Source organism: Trichosurus vulpecula, chromosome 5, assembly GCF_011100635.1.
Source record: "Trichosurus vulpecula isolate mTriVul1 chromosome 5, mTriVul1.pri, whole genome shotgun sequence".
Classification (NCBI taxonomy): Eukaryota; Metazoa; Chordata; class Mammalia; order Diprotodontia; family Phalangeridae; genus Trichosurus; species Trichosurus vulpecula.
In genome coordinates this window covers 60,085,062-60,104,801 of record NC_050577.1, presented here as the reverse complement: position 1 = coordinate 60,104,801, position 19,740 = coordinate 60,085,062, and the positions used below count along the sequence as shown (strand labels likewise).

Here is a 19,740-nt window from a genome sequence, read left to right as displayed (position 1 = left end):
CTTTGAGATCCTTGGTTACTCATCTCCAGAGAAGTGGGGTCCCACTAGGAATGGTGTGGCTGATCAGGCCCAAGGCCTGAGTCCACTCTGCTCATATTCCTCTTTACCTCCTGAATACAGTAAATCAATTAAGAAATTAAATGGCAATCTTTGATTAGGTTTCTAGGGTCCAGTTGTGTTCAGAGAGCTGGTGGCTACTGCCTTGCTCCAGGCCCAGATGCCCCCGTGTGGGCCTCCTGTGATAACACTGCCAAGTGCTTGGTCCCTCCCAGTGTCTTAGTCAGTGCGAGAGGCGAGGCCCATACAGCCAGGGAAGCGGTCCCGGTGCTTTAGGTAGGAGAGGTAGGTATCCCAGCCCAACGTCATGCTGTTTACATACATCACTCGGTAACGGGTAGGCACATAAAGGAAGTTCACCAGCTGAGCTGCTGGCCATACACACCAATCAGCCTTGTAGAGCTCCCAGAACTTGTCCTGCAGCTCCTGGCAACTTGTGTTGAGGCTCTGGCCCTCTAAGCAGCCCATCCCCAGGAAGTACCACACGCCCAGGATAGGGGATGCCACCAGCTGGTCAATGAGCACCTTCTTCAGGATGGTTCGAATATCTTTAAATCCCATGGCGGGGAAGAGTTTGTCCAGCCACTGGTACCCGTAGTGCAGGAAGGGGCCCATGCTACAGCCCATGGCAAACATCCGTGCGGTGCAGCGCAGGTCGATCGGTCGTGCCGGCCCGGAGGGGTCCTCGGCCAGCCTTCGCTCCCAGGTTTGGCGCACCCCGTCCCCCGCCGCCATCAGCGTCCCGCAGCCCAGAGTATTGGTGACCAGCAGGAGCCGGCCCCGGAACAGCGGCCTCCACGCGGCCAACAGGCCCACGACGAGGCGGCCCGGGTGGGGTCATCGCGGGCCCCGGAGACCCCAGAAGAACCAGAAGCTCGAGCCAGACACTGCTAAGGCCACAGCCCCAGCACCGGCTCCCAAACGGCCCGCGCTGTGGCCCACGTCCTCATGCTTCCCCCCAATTACATTTTTACCTACTCTTGACCATAGTGAGGAATGTTGTGACCAAAGACAGCCAGGTGGCTGAGTCTTTGATATCTCTGACCTAGAAGATAAAAAATAAATAAATGCCTCCTGAAGATTAAAAAGCCATCAGCAAGGAGGTTCCCTGGGGTCTGAGGAGCTCTACACCAAAGTCATAAAAATTACTTTTATAAATCCTCTGGCTTTAAGGCCCTTCATAATCTGCGCCCACATATCCTGTGATCCTGTGACATTGACTTTCTGTTCCTCCCACAAGGTATTTCATTTCCCAACTGCATGCATTTTCCCTGGCTGTCCACCACTCCTAGAATGCTCCCTCATCATCTCTGCCTCCTGGCCTTCCTGGCTTCCTCATGTTGCAGCTAAAAATCTGGTTTCTAAAGGAAGCCTTTTCTAATTCCTCTTAATTCTAGAATCTTTCATCTCGGTTATTTCCATTTTATCCTGTATATACCTTATTTGTACATGGTTGTTTACATGTTGTTTCCCTCATTGGAATGTGAACTCCTGAAGAGCAGGGACTATGTTTTGCCTTTTTTATATCCTCAAAATTTAGCACAGTGTAACACATAGTAGGTTCTTTAAATGCTTATGGGCTGACTGAATCCTCTAAGCCAGAGTTCCCATAGCTGGGTTCCAGATCAATCCACTTGAGGAGATAGTTAATCAAACTGCCCAAGATCCATCAAACACCTTCCTTTCGATAATCTTGGGTGATATTATGGGAGTGTGCGGGGGGGGGGGGGGGTTAACTCAACCTTTCCCAGGTTCACCAGTATCCTGGCCTACAATTATGAAACAATAGGAAATTCTAAACGTTGCTCTTAAATAGTGATCCTTCTACAATCCATGCTGAGGATATAAACTTCACAAATGTCTCTAGTTTTTTGTGACCCTGCTTTCCTAGTTTTCTTCCCACTTGTTAGATCATGTCTTTTCTGGTACCTTTCCTGGATCTTCAGGCCTTATCACCAATCATAGGTGCATCCCAAGGATTTGGTCTGCCCTTTTTTCTTTCTCTATTATTTTGGTTGATCAGCTCCTATGGATTCAGTTATCTCCATAAAGATGATTCTCAGATCTCTTTATCTAGCTCTAACCTCTCTCCTGATGTTCAGTCTTCCATATCTGAATGTCACTTTAATAATTTGAACTAGATATCCCATAGATATTTTAAACGCAACACTGTCCTCCCAGTCCCTCTGGCTTGCAGCCTAGTAGTCCTCCTGGAGTCCTCGCTATCCCTCACTAACCACTCCCCTGCTCCCGCCCCCATCTGTTTCCAAGTAAAAGGGCAGAGATAAAGACTGGACTTGTACTTTCATTAGTCTAGGAAACTTTCCTTAAGGATATTCTCTCTATCAATGCAAATCAACACCTTCTTTGCAATGTTAAACTAACTCAGAGGGAAAGTTAAATTCCTTAGCTCAACTCAAGGACATAAATAGGTGGCTTTAGGCAGATGCAGACTCAATTGTAAAAATCAATACAATATAGAATCTTTTTTGTGTTTAAATTCAAAATAAAAAAATATAATATAGAATCAATTACAAAGTAGAATTACTTTGAATTTCTCAATTCCCCCCCCCCTTTAATTCTTGGAAGGCAATGCCTCACATGAGTCATTTAGCCTGATTAAAATTACAGATCAAAATATAATAAAACTTATATATGTCTATCACTCCATAACATTTAGTGAAGCAATGATCATAGGAAAAAAAAGGTATGGTATCTCTGTTGGAGTGACATGTTTCTAACAGCTTATTCTAATGCTATAACTCCAAAAGTAGAAAAAAGAAACAAAGAATGACTTTGGAGTTGTGAACCTGGAATGCCCTAAATAGAAATGGAGAAGTTAGGAGGAAGATTGAGTTTTGGCCTTGGGTTTGGGGGTTGGGGGGAAGGGGATGAGTTCAGTTTTAGACATGTCTATGGGACATCAAGTTTGAAATATTCAGTAGGCAGTTGGTAACGTGAGACCGGAGCTCAGAAGATTAATGATAAAAATAACTGACATTTATGTAACACCCACTATGTGCCATGCAGTAGACTAGGCACTTTGCAATTATGATCTCATTTTGTCCTCGCAATGACCCTGGGAAGTAGGATCTATTATTAGCCCTATTTTACAGATGAGGAAACTAAGGCAAACAGAGCTGAAGTGACTTGCTCAGGGTCATACAGTAAGTATCTGAGAACAGATTTGAACTCGAGTCTTCCTGATTCTAGGCCCAACATTCTGTCTACTATCCTACATAGCTGCAGATGAAATGAGAACTGTATACGTAGATTAGGAATCTATTATATGAAGACAGTATTTGAAGCCATGGGAGCTGATGAGATTATATGGGGTAGGGAGAGAAAGAGAGGGAGAGGGAGAGAACATGTGCCCAGGACAGAATCTTGGAGGACATCTATGCTTATGGGATGTGATTTTAGGATGAGTTAGTAGGTTCATGTATTATAGAATAAGAGAAGTGATATTCCTACTGTACACTGCCTTGTTTAGACAATATCTACAGTATTGTGTTCTCCTTACTTATGGTCTACATTTTATAGATAAAAAAACTGGGGATTTTTACCCTGGAAAAGTTGATAATTTGAAGGGGCTTAGATGCCTTCAAATACGCAAAGTCTTGCTTTATAGGCAGCTAGCTAAAATTGAATATACAGCAATAGATAGAATTTGTGGAGAAGCAAATTTTGACTAGATATGAGAAAGAACTTAGCTAAAAAGAAAATTAGAGCCATCCCAAAGAGAATGGGTAGCCCCAGAGAATAATGATCTTTCCTGCTGAATAATCACTTGTGGAGCTTGTTATAAGGGGGATTCTCACTTGGGTACAGCTCCGACAAGATGACTTCTGAGTTGTCATTCTATGGTTCTGTGGTCTCTCAGGTCCTTTCTGGCTCTAATATTTGATTAATCATTTCTATGTATCTGTGAGACCTCTTTTAAGTGGCATTAGGAAGAAAAAGAGATTAAACTTCTGGAAACTCTATTGAGGAAAGATGACAGACTCCATCATTTCTTGTTATCTTTATTTTGTACAAAAATTTGAGACACTAGAAAGTCATAGGCTATTGCTGAAGCTCAATAGTATTCTTTTCTTATTTTTTTTTAGTTAATGTCAACATTGACCACACACACCATATTGTATAAGAATGCTACTATCCATTGGGTCATGCAGAGAATACAGGGGCAGGAATGCATCACTAGTCCTTGCAACCCACCAGTGCCAAAGATTTACCTAAATCCCAAAGCTACAGCATGTGAAAAGACCAGACAGACAGAATATCGAACAGATAAATAGAGGGGCCTGCCATTGTTATCAGCATTGTATTTTCAGCAATCCACTTGTATTTAAAACTTGGCAATGCTCCTTGAATTCTAACCTCCCCTAATAAAGCTTTTATTTATAATATGATTGGGAGTGCTCTGCCTCCCAAGGAGGGAAATAGACCATGAATCTTTTTTGTTTCATTTTATTTACTAATGAAATACTGGAATACTTCTTCATTAGAAGGTACTTTTTGCCCAGTGCTAAGCAGAGAGATTAGCCAAATGATGAGTCAGCTTGATTCTTTACCCACCTTCCCTCCCTTTCCTCCTTCCCCCCCTCCCCAATTCCTGGCAAAGAAACATGCTCTCCTTTAGCAAGGGCTTTTAAGAGAAACAAATTTTATCTAAAATTAGATTCTGTTTTGCTTTTATTTTTTTTAAAGTTATGCTTCTGTATCTATTTGGCCCATGCGATTTCTTGGGTTAATTTGAGTAGAATTCCAATAACTTGGTTTCATTGCTCATTCACTCAACAATAATTTTTCAATATTTAAAAAATTTGCATTCATTTCCTCTCCTTCCCAATGCTTCACCTATAGTAAAAAATGAAAGAAAATCCAAACCGTTCAAACAAACAAGCATAATCAAGCAAAACAAATTCCTACGTTGGCTATGTTGAAAAACGTGTGTCTCATTCTGCATCTTTGAGTCTCCATAAGGAAGGTGTGGCAGGCTTATTGGAGTGGCAGGCTCATTCCTTTGGACTCATGGTTGTTCATTCTGTTGATCTGAATTCTTAAATCTTTCAAAGTTTCAACAATCAACAAAAATTTAGTAAATACCTTTGATATAGCGTGCACTATGCTAAGGATTTTTAAGTGCCTATACTATGCAAGCCATTCTTTTGAAAACTGGGCTTACAAAGGCAAAAATAAAGGATATCCCTAACTTTCAGAAGCTGATCATATTCTATTGCGGAGAAACAATAGCAAATAGATATATAAATACTAACATTTATCTGTATATTGATAATAAAAGTCAATGGGTAAATGCAACATATTATTCCTTTTTTTTCATATCCCTATGATGGCAATCCAATATTTCGAATAGCAGTTGAAATTTCGCCTCTCAGTGAAAACTTCATCAGTTTATAACTGCAGACTATAATGTCCTCCTTTGGAAATTCAGTTATGCATTATTCAATGTTAACCTCTTAACCATTCCTGAAAACAACCTTTTTTGGTCAAAGTCCAAGTCTTTTCTGACCTTAAGTCTCAAACTAGGTCAACTCTGAATTGTCTCAAGGAACAGCTAAAGAATGCATATAAAGTGTTTTGCAAACTTTATAAATGCTATCAATTATAGTTATGAGGATTTTTGTTGGTAAGCTTATTTCAATAGGATTCCCTAATTCCACAGATTTTCAAAATCATTCAAAATTCTCTTGGGTTTTGGGCTGTGGCAGAGTCAGAGGAGGAAATTAGCCAGAAGTGAAACCCTCACAGATACTTCCTGGTCCAGGGCATGCAAAGGATCAGGCCACTTAGCCAGGCCCGCATACCACCCAGAAAACTAATCATAGAACATTATGGTTTGGAAGAGCCTTACACACCAGCTAGTCCAACTCTAAAATTTTAGAGGAAGAAACTAGGACCTAGAAAAGTGAAATGATTGGGTCAAGGCTACATAACAGCATAGATGGGGCTAAAACCCAGGGGTCTTGTCTGGTTACTAGTTTTTACAGACCATACTTCCTCCACTACTGAGTTCAGTCCTTTCTTTGGCATCACTATCACCACACTTTTTAGTGCTGGCTTCCTCTTACCCAGATCTCCATTATGAAAAGAGATTTACATTTTTTCCTAGTCATGATTATCTATGGAATAATAAGCATGTAAACCTTCTGTAGGACTTATGGGAGACTTCACTAATAGTTATTATCCCGTTCTTATCCCGTTCTCTTACTGCCAGTAGCAGGGATGGTGTAGCACAATAGATAGCCAGTAAGTTTTGCTTTCACACAGCACCTTTGATACATACTGGCTGTGTGAACCTAGTCAAATCACATTACTTCTCACTATTACCTCAATATAGGCAACTTTCCAAGAACCTAAATTGTAGAGAAGGGGTTGATTTGCATTGGTAGAGGAAATATCTTTGTGGAAAGTTCCCTATACTAATAATATTAAAGTGCCAGTCCTTATCTCTGTCTCTGTTTGTGGACCTCTTTCTCTGTACTGTAAAACAAACCAAAGGCCTTCCCTAAGTTCCCCTCTGATGACTCTCCATGTCATGGATCCAAGCTTGGGTTCTCAAAGCTACGCCAGCTAAGGTGTGTTAGATCCCACCAAGCTGGAAAGGCTTGGAACAGAGGCCTAGAAAGGGCATCTTATTCAAGGACCAACCCAGCCAATTTCAGAGAGGGTCATAACCTGAGATTGCCCACCAAAAGATGACTTAGAAAAAAACAGGTCACAGCAATTCATGACCATTTACTAAGACTGAGGGGTTGGTATCTATGTTGCTGGAAGGGGAGTACTCATCCCAATAAATTGTAGCTCTTTTGAGATATTGGTGTTCAAAATAGCAAATAGAGGAGGGCAGGGGTTTTAAAAAAATGATCAGAAACCATAACAATTAACCCTTGTCATTCTCCTGGAAATCAGCTCCGACCAAGATTAGCAGTTCTCTTTGGTTCTTGGGTATTATTTTTGCAAAAAGAAGTTTCACCATAGGTTTTATCCTCCCTTCTAGCTACCAGTTCTCTCCCTTTTTTGGAGGGGGGAGGTAGGTTTGAAATCTTACTGGTTTATGGGACTTCTTCTATGAAATTCCCTTCATCCACATAGGTCAGCATCTCTTCAGTAATTTATAATTTTAGAGATTAGAATTTAACTAGTAGCTAGTTTGTGTGGGTCGGGGGCAGGACGTAATTCAGGTTAACTGTAAGACTAGTAGCCTATCCCCTGAGCTAGGCTGCTTCTCCCTCTTCTCTTAATAGACCTGGTACAACCTGTGTTGGAACCAAGGAGAAGAAAGTTACTAACAATGGACTATTAGCTTACACAAAGGAATCAAGTAAATTTATTTATAGCATTGGTATATCCTATCAGAATCAGTGTGCCTCCTGTTTTAAGACTAAGTGACCATTTCCTTATTAAATTCACATTGCCTATGTCTGTTTCCACCATTGCCCTTCCTTCCCTTTCTTTAGCCTTCCTCCCCTCATATTCTCTGGCTTAAGAGAACATGGGCCTTTGTCTGACAGCAAATTTGCTGAGTTTCCATAAACATAGATCTCCCTGAAAACCAAACCCAAAGATAATCAGAATGAGAGACAAGTATGGATGGGGTCCCACTGGCTGATTTCCATTAAGCCAATCCTGATTTATTTTAGGCCAGAATACCTTCGGCTGATTTTCGTGGATAACTTGTAGCATCAGTATCTATTTAATAAACTGTCCCAAGGTTTGATACATTAGCAATAATTCAGGGCAGGATCATGGCTCTCCAACTTTCTACCCAGCAACAGAGTGAAAGTGCATTTTCCTCTCTGGGTTTCATTTATTTTCTCATTTATAAAATAAGGGAAGGAGGGAGGTTGAATTCTATATTCTTTGATGTCTTTTGCAGCTCTACGACTCTGGGGAAAGCCCCTCTAGGGTTCTGAGCTGCTTTGAGTAATTGTTTGAATGATATTTGGGTTCTGTCTAAACAATGTGAAAATAACTCCTATTTGACTTCTCCTAGGAAGGCATTCTATGCTGTTTGAATTAGCCCTAACTCTGAATAGACTTCACTATGTGGTTACAAAGCCAAGTTTTCCTGGACTGCCTCATTCTCACCCTGAATTCACCGGGAAAATTTAGAGACTTCCAAAGCCATCTTAGATATTTGAATGTGACCTGATATGATCAATGACCTAAATGAAACATCTGGTTTATATTATATCTTAGTGCTTCAATGATTTGTAATTCTATTAGTATTCATATTCTCTCTACCAATAAACATTGCAATTCTCCTATAACTTAGTGGATATTCTTCGAGAGCTGCTATGACTGAAAAATGCATCTCTCTATAAGTAATCTGAAAACTATACACATTTAACTGAGCAAAAGTTTTCACAAAATGAATGAGAGATTATGTCCAAGCCTAGCACCCCTTCATGAAAAGTAGCAAGAAAAGTGCCATGTTCAGAGAAACACACACACACTCACACTCACACATATACATATACACATACATACATACCTATATTCATATACGCACACTCATATGTATATACACACATGTATGCATATATATGAGTGTGTGTGTATACATATACACACATAGACACACATGTATATGCCTGAGTCCTTCATGGTTAGACATGTGCACTGGCCCCTTGCTAGAGGTCTAAGTGATTGTTCAATTCAATGGGAAGTACTCCCGTCCAAACCCCCACGATGAAAGTTTTACAAAAGTAAAAAAATAAACTTTCGATATTTCAATGACTCTAGGACATAATTGATTTGGGCACATTTTACAGTAATGCAGATAACAGCCTATTTATGCAATTCTTCTCATTGTCTTCCAGAAGTCAACCCGACATGCTAAGGACTTTTATCTCTTGATATTATATGAACACAAATGGAAGATGTGGCTCCCCACAGTTTTTACCTTATTCTAAAAATGTGATTAAATCACATTTTTCTAATAATGTATTTCATATCACTTTTCCCTATATAATCATTTGTTGGTAATACTTTGTAGCCTTTTCTTCCCTACTATGAGATAATCCATTACCCTATGAGTGGCACTTGAAATGAGTCCTTGAGCAGTCATGATGTTCCATGTCTCATAGCCATCGAATACTACCAGAACACTCTAGGTGTTTAAAATCTTTTTTTAAAGTGGAATACATTTTAAGATCATTAAAAGCACTGTAATTTTCCAAAGGCAGTCTAACTTCCTGTCCTTTCTTTCCAATTCTAGGGCTAACTTTTCATCAATCCACAGAAACTATTCAAAATATTTCAGGTTTGACTCTATGTGTTTTCCATCTAACTATCTGAATAGTAAGTATTTTTCCTTCTCCCTCCCCCACTTGGTTGTCCAATTTATTTTGCTTGATTCAAGGTTTTATCTATAAGTCTCTGCAATATTCCATGGCTTCCTGCAATAAGCACCGGGTCATCTACATACAGGAGGATCTGAAACATCATACTATTGTGGAATTAAAACTTTAGCCCTGCTTTATTTTATTGTGCCCCTTGACAGCTTAATATCATTGCAAAAGCCTTCAGATAATCTAAGTTCTGCTAATGTCAAGGAATTGTGGGAAAATGTGTTCTCATCAGAAAGAATACTATTTGCAGATGGGACAATATTTTGTATAGGAAGTTTTACTTCCATTTGGATTGAATGAGCTCATGATAGTTTCAATTCCTTTGGTGACCATACAACTCACTGTTTTGTGCCTCAGTTAATAATCAGAAGATCATCAAAATTAGCTGTTGTCTTCCAAGGTATTTTATGATTTAGGCATGTTTCTGATCCATATTTTTGGAAGGGAGTCTTGAAGTTGGCGTTTTGCTTTATTAATTTTTTTTGTCAGCAAACCATATTCATAGTGAGATCTTGTATTATTTACTCCTTTTAGTCAGTCATGCGGCTATGAGTCTTGTGACAATAAATTGTAGTTTGCTTTAGAATATCATTTTTAAAAGTTTGATTATTTTTCCATCATAACTTTGTCAAGGATTTCCTTGCTTTGTGGTAGTTTAATCTCATGGCAATTTTACAGAGATTGAAAAGTAGGCATGTGAACCAGCAGTTATTGATTTTTTATTCCTTTTTTGGTAGCAATAATATCTGTGATTTTTTTCCAAAACCTCCATCATTCTTCCTTCTATTCTTACCTCAAAAAATGATCCCTCAATATGCTCAGACTGGTGTCTCCTCTTGCACATATCTTCTCAGCCTAAATGAAGTATAATTTAGTTCTTCTTCCCATCTTTATTTCCTTCCATGGCATTTCTACTTCTTCATGTCATTCATTCAGGGTTCTTGTGTCAGAGACCAAATATGGCCACTTCACTGTCTTTGATAATGAAAAGAATGTGTTAGAGACATCTTTACAAATCTCTTCACTTTCATTCTTACAGGCCCTAACTTTGGGAGTGATCTAACTCAGTTGAATACCTTGCCATGCTTTCTGCAAATTTGTTTCACCTTCCATTGCTTCTCATTGCTCCATGAAACGATACTGCCCCAAATCTTTCACCATCTTCATTCAATAAGTTATTTTTAGTCATTTCAGTTATGTTTGGCTCTTCATGACTCTATTTGGAGTGAGATTTTACCAATGAGTTTCTGTTGTGAAGCGGAGCTGTCATTGCCTTCCAGAACTCTGGGCTTGGTAAGAAGATCACATGCTGGCTGATGTATTTCTCATACTTTTTTTGGCCTCTTTGTTGTGGCGATCAAGTTCTGTTAAAACTCCTCAGGAAATGATGATAGCCTGATGCAGTTTTTGTTCTTTTATTTTTTCCCATTCCTTGGCCTCATCAGGTTGTTCAAACATGTTAGGTTGTAATAGTATAATATCTTCTTTTTTATTTGTATTCTGTTTTCTAAATTGGTATTAATCTTGACCTTTGTTCTAACAAGTCAGTGGTCTGACTGAATTAAAGAACCTGTTTCCAAATGGAAAATGTATGGAAATCAATTACCAGAAAAATAATTTAAGTGTATCATAAAAGAACTCCCCGAGTGGGGAAGGTAGCTCTTGAACCAGCCCGATTTACAATTAAATTCCATCTAACGTTTAAAGAACAGTCCCTAGGCTCCTCAATTTATTCTTAATAATTGAGGAACAAGGTAGCAGAGATGTAATTTGAACATGGGTCCTCTGACTCCAATTCCAGTATTGTTTCTACAATATAAGACTGCCTTATTCCCCTCCTGGCCCTGTTCCTAGCTTCCTTACCAGACTGTCTTATCCTGGAATTTCTCTCCGGACCTGGGGTCTCCATGACCTGGAATATTTAACCATGTTTTATGGTCTTTTCATTAAGGAACATCTCTCTGTAAGGCCTTTCTCTTCCCCTTTGACAAGTCCCTCCATTTGGTAGAGAGGCCCAGACTGGCCTTCATTCCCCTCTCATTCCTGTTCTTGGTTTCAGGACTTCAAAACCATGCCTCAAGGTACCTTCATTCCCACACTCCACTCCCAACTTTCAGCAGCAGCAACAGTAGTTGTAGTCACAGTGGTAATAGTAATAGTGTTAGTAGTCATAGTGGATAGAGGAGGGAAACGAGGAAGAGGAGTGAGCTTAAAACTCACCATTCAATTAAATTACAGTGAAATGACTCTTAAGCTTTCAGGTTTCCTGTACAGGTGTTTTCTTCCAACCCTTCCCCTCTAGCCTCAGTCTGCCTCAGTCATGTACTCCTCCCTTTACACACACCCCCTCCCACCTCTTTGGATTTCTTGTAGAAACTCCTTCTTCCTTCCCTTGGTGAGCCAGCACTAGTTTTCACATCATCCCAAGACTTTGACTGAGGCCTTGCTTTGATTTCCACCCTTGGCATGTTCTCCAATACAGCTGCTTCCCTGCATTCTCTTATTTAATTCCAGAAGCTTCCTGGACTCCTCTGAATATTCCTTCAATGCTGTAAACAATGCATTAGAGAGCCAGAGGTTTAAGCCACTTTAATTTAGGTGAACTGTCTTTTCAATAACTTACTATCTGTGAGAAAGTTTCAGGTTTAGATCCTGTCTTGCAGACATATTTCCAATAGGCAGTGAGTATTAAATGTTTTATATTCTCACAGTGTTGGGATTATGCTATGATTCTAAGTCTCATAAAGTGAAGTCCAGCAATCATTTGACCCTCTTTCATTTTTATAGACGATAGACTCCTTTTCACAGGAAATGCAAAGCCTGTGCCTGTGTCAATGATATTTTCTCTCTATTTCTCTTTCCCTCCCTCCCTTCTTTTCTCCTTCCTTCCTTCCTTCTTTTCTTGTCTTTTCTTTTTTTCTTTTCTTTCTTTACTTTTCACCTTCATTCCTTTCCTCTCTCTCTCTTTAAAGTTCTACCACCACCACCAGCGAAAGGCCTGCATTGAGGGGATTTATAAAAAATAGATTACACTCATACAGCACATTAAGGCTTGCAAGGCACTTTGTCCACAGCCCTGATAGGTAGATATTAAAAGCTTCCCTATCCTAAGGGGCAGCTAAGACAATGCAATGGATAGAGGTCTGGGGCACAAGTCAGAAAGAAATGAGTTGAAATCCAGTTTCAGACATTTATTAGTTACTTGACCCTGGGCATGCCACTTAAAGCCGGTTGACCTCAGTTTTCTCACTTGGGGATGGGGATGATATCTCTTATTTCTCAAGGCTGGCAGGAGGATCAAATGAGATAATATTCATAAAATGCTCAGCACAGTGCCTGGCACATAGTAGGTTCCTAATAAATGCTTATTTCCTTCCTTCCTTGTTTTTTGGAGAAGGAAATTCATGTTTGGCATGGCAAAGTGACTGGACCCATGGTTACAGAACCATCGTCACAGAACTATCAGGTGTCAGCATTAACAGCTGCCTCCAAACAACAGCATTTTTTCCACTGCAGTTATGACATTTCCAATATTAACTGAGATAGGATTGGTGATCAGTCATCCAGAAAAATGTGTTTTGTTAGCTCCTGAGAATGAAATTAGTAAAAGGAGAGAAGCCTTAAGAATTAAATGTGTAAGAATGTGTCACAAATAGCAACATGAGCAGAAAAAAAATGTAAAAGTGTCAGGCACATTTTTTAGCGGGAAGGAATGAGGATGTGGTGTTTCATTGGTGTAGGGATGGTAGTGTACTGGTAAATGTTTAACAATCAGCTCTCCAAAGAATGTATAACCAATATACTTCTATGTTTAATCTCCTTTATTAACATTTCTCCATCACTTTCTCAACTCTACACAATCAACAAAACAAAAAAAATTAAGCCCTCATTTGTAGTATTTGCCAATTTTCAAGGTGTAAATGTTCACACTAAAACTTTAACAGTCAACTCTCCAGAGCTGGTTTGAATGGGCTCTAACACACTTCTGGGAACTCCCTCTGTGCACATATCCTTCTCCACCAACGCAGATCTGCTATTCCTCTGTAAATTTTAGTCAGAGAGAGTTAAGAGTTCCTGGGGCCCTCTGTAAGTGTGGGTTCATGACCTTGTTTTGTGTCATGGACCTGTTAAGCCCATGGACACCTTCTCAGAAAAATGGTTTTAAATGCATAATATAAAATGCATAGGATTACAAAGGAGAACAACTACATTGCAAAAGGAATGTATTTTTCCCCTGTCTGAGTTCAGAGATCCTCTGAAATTTATCCGCAGGTCTCTAAATACCAGGTTAAGAATTCTTGATCTAGGTGATTTGCTTATGGTCATGTAACTAACATATGGAAGAGATAAAGGTTGGAACCCACATCTTGCTGACTCAAAGGCCAGCCCTTTATTCATTGTCCCACATTGGAAATATCTCATGATAAACCATTACTTGAAAATGTCCACTGCAGTGAAACCGCAAAGGTGATGGATTTGGATTCAGGGGACCTGCCATGTACTAGGGCAGTTCACCTAATCTCTGCCCCCCATCCATTTCCTCACATGTAAAATGTGGGATTTGGATTAAATAGCCTCTAAAGTTCCTTCCAGCTTTAAACCTGTGATCCTATGGTTTTTATCACTGGCCATTTTGTTTTCAAATAATCTAACGCTCTAAACAGGATGATGTTTTTTATCGGCAACAAAAGCGTTAATATTCAATTAAAGGAACAACCGTATGAGTCTTGCCTAAAGGGGGAAAATTCAAAGATGACTGTAACCAGGTTAAGTATCTCCTCTTTTTGATGTTTTTTTTTTTTTTTCTGGGCTGTCTCAAGTGGGAAGCTCATTTCCATAAGGACATTTTGTGAATCTCATCGCTATTCTATCCCCTTATTTTTCCCGAGACAAAATTCCTCAGGGTAAAATTGTTCAAGGCTTTGAATGACATTTGAATGTCAGAAAAGGTTTGATTAGGAACTCAAACTTGTGATGCCTGAGCTCTGGGAGCTGAGCTCAATGATGAATTTTAAAGCCATCCTGAGAACTGAAGATGGGCGTGCCTATGAAGCTCAAATGTCTTTCTCGACTCCCCTCCATTTTTCCCCTCTCCCCCATGTCAATATTTGGATAATTAGGAAAGTATAAATGAGGCTTGGTTCCTATAACACAGCAGGCACTCCACAGGACTCAAAGAAACTCCTTTTGACAGCCCAGTCACACTGGGTTGATCATGTGGTACAAATGGAGGGACAGCAATTCTCAAGTAACTTCTCGGTAGAGTGGAGGAAAGTAATTTCCTTAAATTAGGTGGAGCAGAACCATTCAGAATTCACATGAGCTCAAGAAGAACATCACAATGCTAGAGCTGCTGCCTTGGAAGTGCCATAGCTGACAGACACAGGTGCCACCCCCTCCATGAAGCCCTTTGAGACCCAGAGCCTCTTCTCAAGCTCAGAGTTAATGCTTCTTACTCAAATTTCTCATAGCACTTTATTTTGGACTTCTTGGTATCATATTTATCTGTATGCATGGCTTTCTCCACTGTGGGTTATCATTTGCATTTAGCATTTATAGAACACTTTGAAGTTTATGACAGTCACCACTGCCACCCTGTGTGATGGAGGAATTATCCCTGTTTTCCAGATGAGAAACCTGAGGCTCAAATAAGTTGATTGGCTTCTCCAAGCTCAAAGCACTAATAACCTATCAAAAACAGAATTTGAACTTAAAACTCTTCTGATTCCAAAGCCAGTGTTATTACCTATGCCAAATTTCCTCTCTGTCTTTATATGTCAAGGTCTAGCACAGAGAACTGAACATAGTAGTTACAAATTAAAAATCTATGAATGAATGAATCAAGATTAGAGCAGAAGTATCATGCCCTAAGTGGTAAACCCTGAAGTAAATATTTTTACACTCCTTAGTGAGGAAGAATAGCAAATGCATAGAATGAATGTTAACAATTAAATTGGTACATTTCTTTATTTAGCAGAATTTCTATACATAGGAATAAACAGGGATGAACTCTGCACAATTGAATTCTATTTATAGGCCTAGATACAGGCACATTCTGCAAAATGTTGTCTGGGCATTGTCATTACATTGTATTCAAACCCCATCAAAAGTCCACAAAGCCCTGCTGATTGTCCATTTGTGACATAATATCTATGTATCTCCCCCTGCAATAGTGTTTTACCTAAGATCATGTTTTCGCAGCACCACTATCCAGTGTTAGGCATACTCATATATTCTTTTACCAGTAACCCAAATATAAGCAATAATGCAAAAAACTTTGAAACCAACAAAGAAACTTCCTTCCTATTTATTGTTTTCTTGTCCCCTTCTCCTTCTTCAAGTTTTAAATTAGAGTTAAATAGAACATTTTCTTATATTTCTCTATAACCCTGTTATAGATGAAAGCATAAATTTAAAGATCTTTTATTCTCTTTCAAAAAATTATTTTATATAATAATTTATTTTTTCCAAATTACATGACAATTTTAAACATTCATTTAAAACAATTCTTGAGTTCAAAATTTTTGTCCTTCCCTAAAATTGTAAGCAATTTGATATAGCTTATATATGTAGAGTTATGTAAAACATATTTCCACATTAGCCATATTGTGAAAAAAAGAAAAACACATGGAAAAAGAAAGTGAAAATAGTATGCTTCAATCTGCATTCAAACTCCATCAGTTCTTTCTTTGGATGTGGATAGCATTTTTTACATGAGTCCTTTGAGATTAAGACCATTTATTTTCAAGCAAAGCAGAGACAATTCATTTTTAAAAATTCAGGCAAACATACAATTTTCTTGAGTATTACATTTTTGAGGACCTCTGCTTCTCTGGTCCAGAAAGACTTCCTTTAGAGCTTAGATAGATAACTAGTAATATTACAAAGTCCATCATTTATTCCTCAATCTATCATGTAGTAAACAGAAGAGAACAAGCACTTTATGTCACATGCTGTTTTAAACACTTGGCAAATATTAATTCATTTGATCCTCACAATAAAAGTATTGGATCTTGAATCTGACAAATAGATGTTTTGGTTTGGCTTGCTACTTCTGTGATCTCTCAACTCACTTTGATATTCAGTTTCTTTAACTTTGAAAGGAACAGGTTGGACGAGGTGATGTCTAAGATTCCATCCAATTCTAAATCTGTGATCCACGGTCTCAGGCCTGAGGGATGTGCATAAACACTTATTGTGACATCTTTTGATGCGATTCATTTGCTTGTTTAGCTTGTAAAGCCAATTTCATTATACTATAATCCCATCTGTGGTGTAGCAGGATCTGGGTCTATAAAGAACTAGTTGGTAAGAAACAGTTAAAATATGAGAAGATACATACAACATAAGGCAGAATGAATAATATAGACAATTAGTACTTCATTGAAATAGAGACACGAAGTCAAAAATTGTCTTAGGATTCTTCTCCTCATCTCCCTTTTTATATAAGCCCTAAATTATTTTATGTGAAGGTGTATTTTTAAGAAAAAAAGGAAGACTGGTAACTTTCCACCAATGTTTTCTTTCCTCAACCTGTTCAATCCCACTGATGCTTTAATAGTCAACTAAGATTCTTTCTTCTTCAGGAAGTCTTTTCCAATCTTTCCAGCCAGGAGTAATATTTCTTTCCTTAGTTTTCACATAGCATTTTATAATTCTCTTAAATCAAGGTTCCATGAATTTATTTTAAGACATATTATAATTGGTTTCTTTTGTAATCCTATGCATTTTATATTATGCATCTAAAAATGTATTCTGAGAAGGGGTCCACAGGTTTCCCCAGAATGTCAAAGAGGTCCAAAAAAGGTTTAAGAGCTTCTAAGTTGAACTTAAATCTCATCACTTCTTATGGATCCTTCTTAAAATACCTTCTTTACAGATATGGAAACCGAGATCTACAAATTTTAAATTACTTGCTCAGATGTCAGCCAGTATCTGAGATGGGATTTCAACATAGGTATTCCAGAATGCAGTTCTGCTACCTCACAGGGAAGAGGTCATTTATGTCTAAAAATGTTTCAGATATTTCTTTATTATTTCATTTATGATTAAGCTCAGATTTTCAGAGCAGATCATTCTGGGTTGCATCCTGAGCTCTCTTGCTCTTTGGAACACATCATTTCACTTCTTTCTGCATTTTCTGTTGTATAAAGAATGGTATTCTGTTCTTCAGGTTTATTTTCCTTCCCATTTGAAGATACTTCTCTGGGTTGTTTGTGGAATTTGTTGCTTCTGGACTGAGTAGTTAAATTTAACTACTATGTATTTTAGAGTGTGAATTCTTAGGTTTTTCTTTTAAGGTGATCTATGCATACTTTCACTTGATCTTTCATTTTCTCTGCTCAGAAATTCTAGGCAGTTTTCTTGCACTGTTTTTTTTTTGCATAATTTGGGTTTGGGTTTTTTGACTTGTGTTCTTTTGGGAAACCTATCGTACTTAGTTGGTCTATACGCATCCTCTCTTTGAGATCAGCATATTTTGATTGAATAGAGAATGCATTTTCTTTGAATATTTTCACTTTTTGCTTCTACTCTCCTAGATTTTTTTTTCACTTCTGTACCTTTGTATCCCAATCAATTGAAATGAAGGAAAATATAGAAGAGAAACAAAACACTAATATTCAAAGAAATATGTGCTCTCTGCAAGCAAAACACATTAATCTTGAGGACAAGATGTATAGAGATAGGCCAAAGATTATAGGTCCCCCAGAAGAACATGATAATCAATTATTCTTTCTTTCATTTCTTTGGCAAGATTTGACATTATAAATTCAAGTTTTTCTGTTGTGCCCATTATTTCTCTTGTCTGGACCATGAATTCTTTTCTCATAATTGTCCTTTCTTTTTTAAATAATTCAGAAACAGCATTTTAGGTTTCATGTACTCCTAAAATTCCCAGGATCTTCCGTCTCATCAAATGTTGAGTCATCTTCCTTTGTTTTGCAGTATTTTCATTTACTAACTCATTTACTAACTCCAAATTTCCTTCTTCTGTTAATGTTTTTCCTTCCCTTTGATTTACCTAGTTATGTTTAAGGTTTTTGAGGTTTTTTTCCTTGTGAGATCTTTGCTAATTTCAGCCCCACCCCAATTTTCCCCTATTGCTCACTTTTTGATTCCCTCCCCTCTGATGGTGGTTTCCCTCAGGTTATAGCTTCCTGCCACACAGGGCAATCCATTGTTCACCAGCCTAGATATCTGACCTGAGTGACTTTTGAGGAGACAGAAGAATTGGTCCTTGCTGGATACTGGACTCTTTTCTTCAGGTTTAGTAGAGTGCCCTATAGTCTTGCACAGACTACCCCCCCTTTCCCTCTCCCCCACCCAGTGTCCTATGCAATTACCTCTCTGCTTCAGTTCTCTGGCCAGGCAAATCAGAGCATTGTAATACTGGTGCTCTTGCAACTGGGGATTTATTTCTGTCCTAGGAGTTTGGATCTCCAAGACTGGGGGTAGAGAAGCATGTGAAGCTGAGCTCTATTTCAAGCTTAGACATATGTCCTATACCTTTCCCTCTGTTTTTCCATTCTCCTGCAGAGGACTTTGGTCACTGAGTACTATCAAGGCACTGGCTAATGAGGTCCCAGCAAACTTATGCATTCTGGAACCCACATTTCCATTGCAGTGGAAAGAGGGAGGAGGCACCATTGTGTGAGCTTGAGTTTTATTGCAAACCTGTGGATATGTCCTTGGGTCAGCTAGTTTGGTCTTGATGCTGGTAGTATGGTGGGTGGTGAGGGATTGTGGGATCCTGAGTGAGCTCAATGTAGGCATCATTTGATGGTGTATCTATTTTGCCTTCTTTTGGGTTCCTGGTATTCTAGATTATGAAGATAGCTGAAGTCGCTTTATCTTTAGTGTATAAATTCAGTTTGGGAGGTTAAATTTAATTTGACCAAGTTAAAACCTGAGTTGTCCATCAAAAACTGGTTGGCCAATAAATGGTGAATTCTTTGACCATGGCAAAGCATAGAAGATAGTTTACACTATGCAAGAAATTTATATGAATAGAGCTAGCTGTAGTTGTTGAGACTTCTTGTCCTTTGACAGCATTATTACACAAAACACATTTCCTTTTGCAGGAGGTTCAGTGGAATTTGGTTTGCCCTATGTCAGTTGGGAAATCTCATTTGAGTTAGACATTCCTCACCTCACCACTGTTAGCCTCATAGGCCTAGAATGCTTTCCTCCTGACAGCCATGGAAGCTAAACACAGAGCTATTGCTTTGTGTTCTTCTCTGCACAGTCTAGCCAAAGAGATGATTCGTAGGGAGCCTTTGACAGGGTTACTGACCAATAGTTAAGT

General features: G+C 38.8%; 1 protein-coding gene across 1 annotated transcript; it reads right to left on the bottom strand.

Moving 5' to 3' along the window:
- Positions 1-276: 276 nt before the first annotated feature.
- LOC118850884 (mpv17-like protein 2) lies at positions 277-891 on the bottom strand (the record flags this gene model as incomplete). The annotated part of the gene is made up of 1 exon (XM_036760520.1): positions 277-891. A coding segment is annotated over one exon (615 nt), but the record flags the coding sequence as incomplete, so codon positions are not given.
- Between the last annotated feature and the right edge of the window lie 18,849 nt (positions 892-19,740).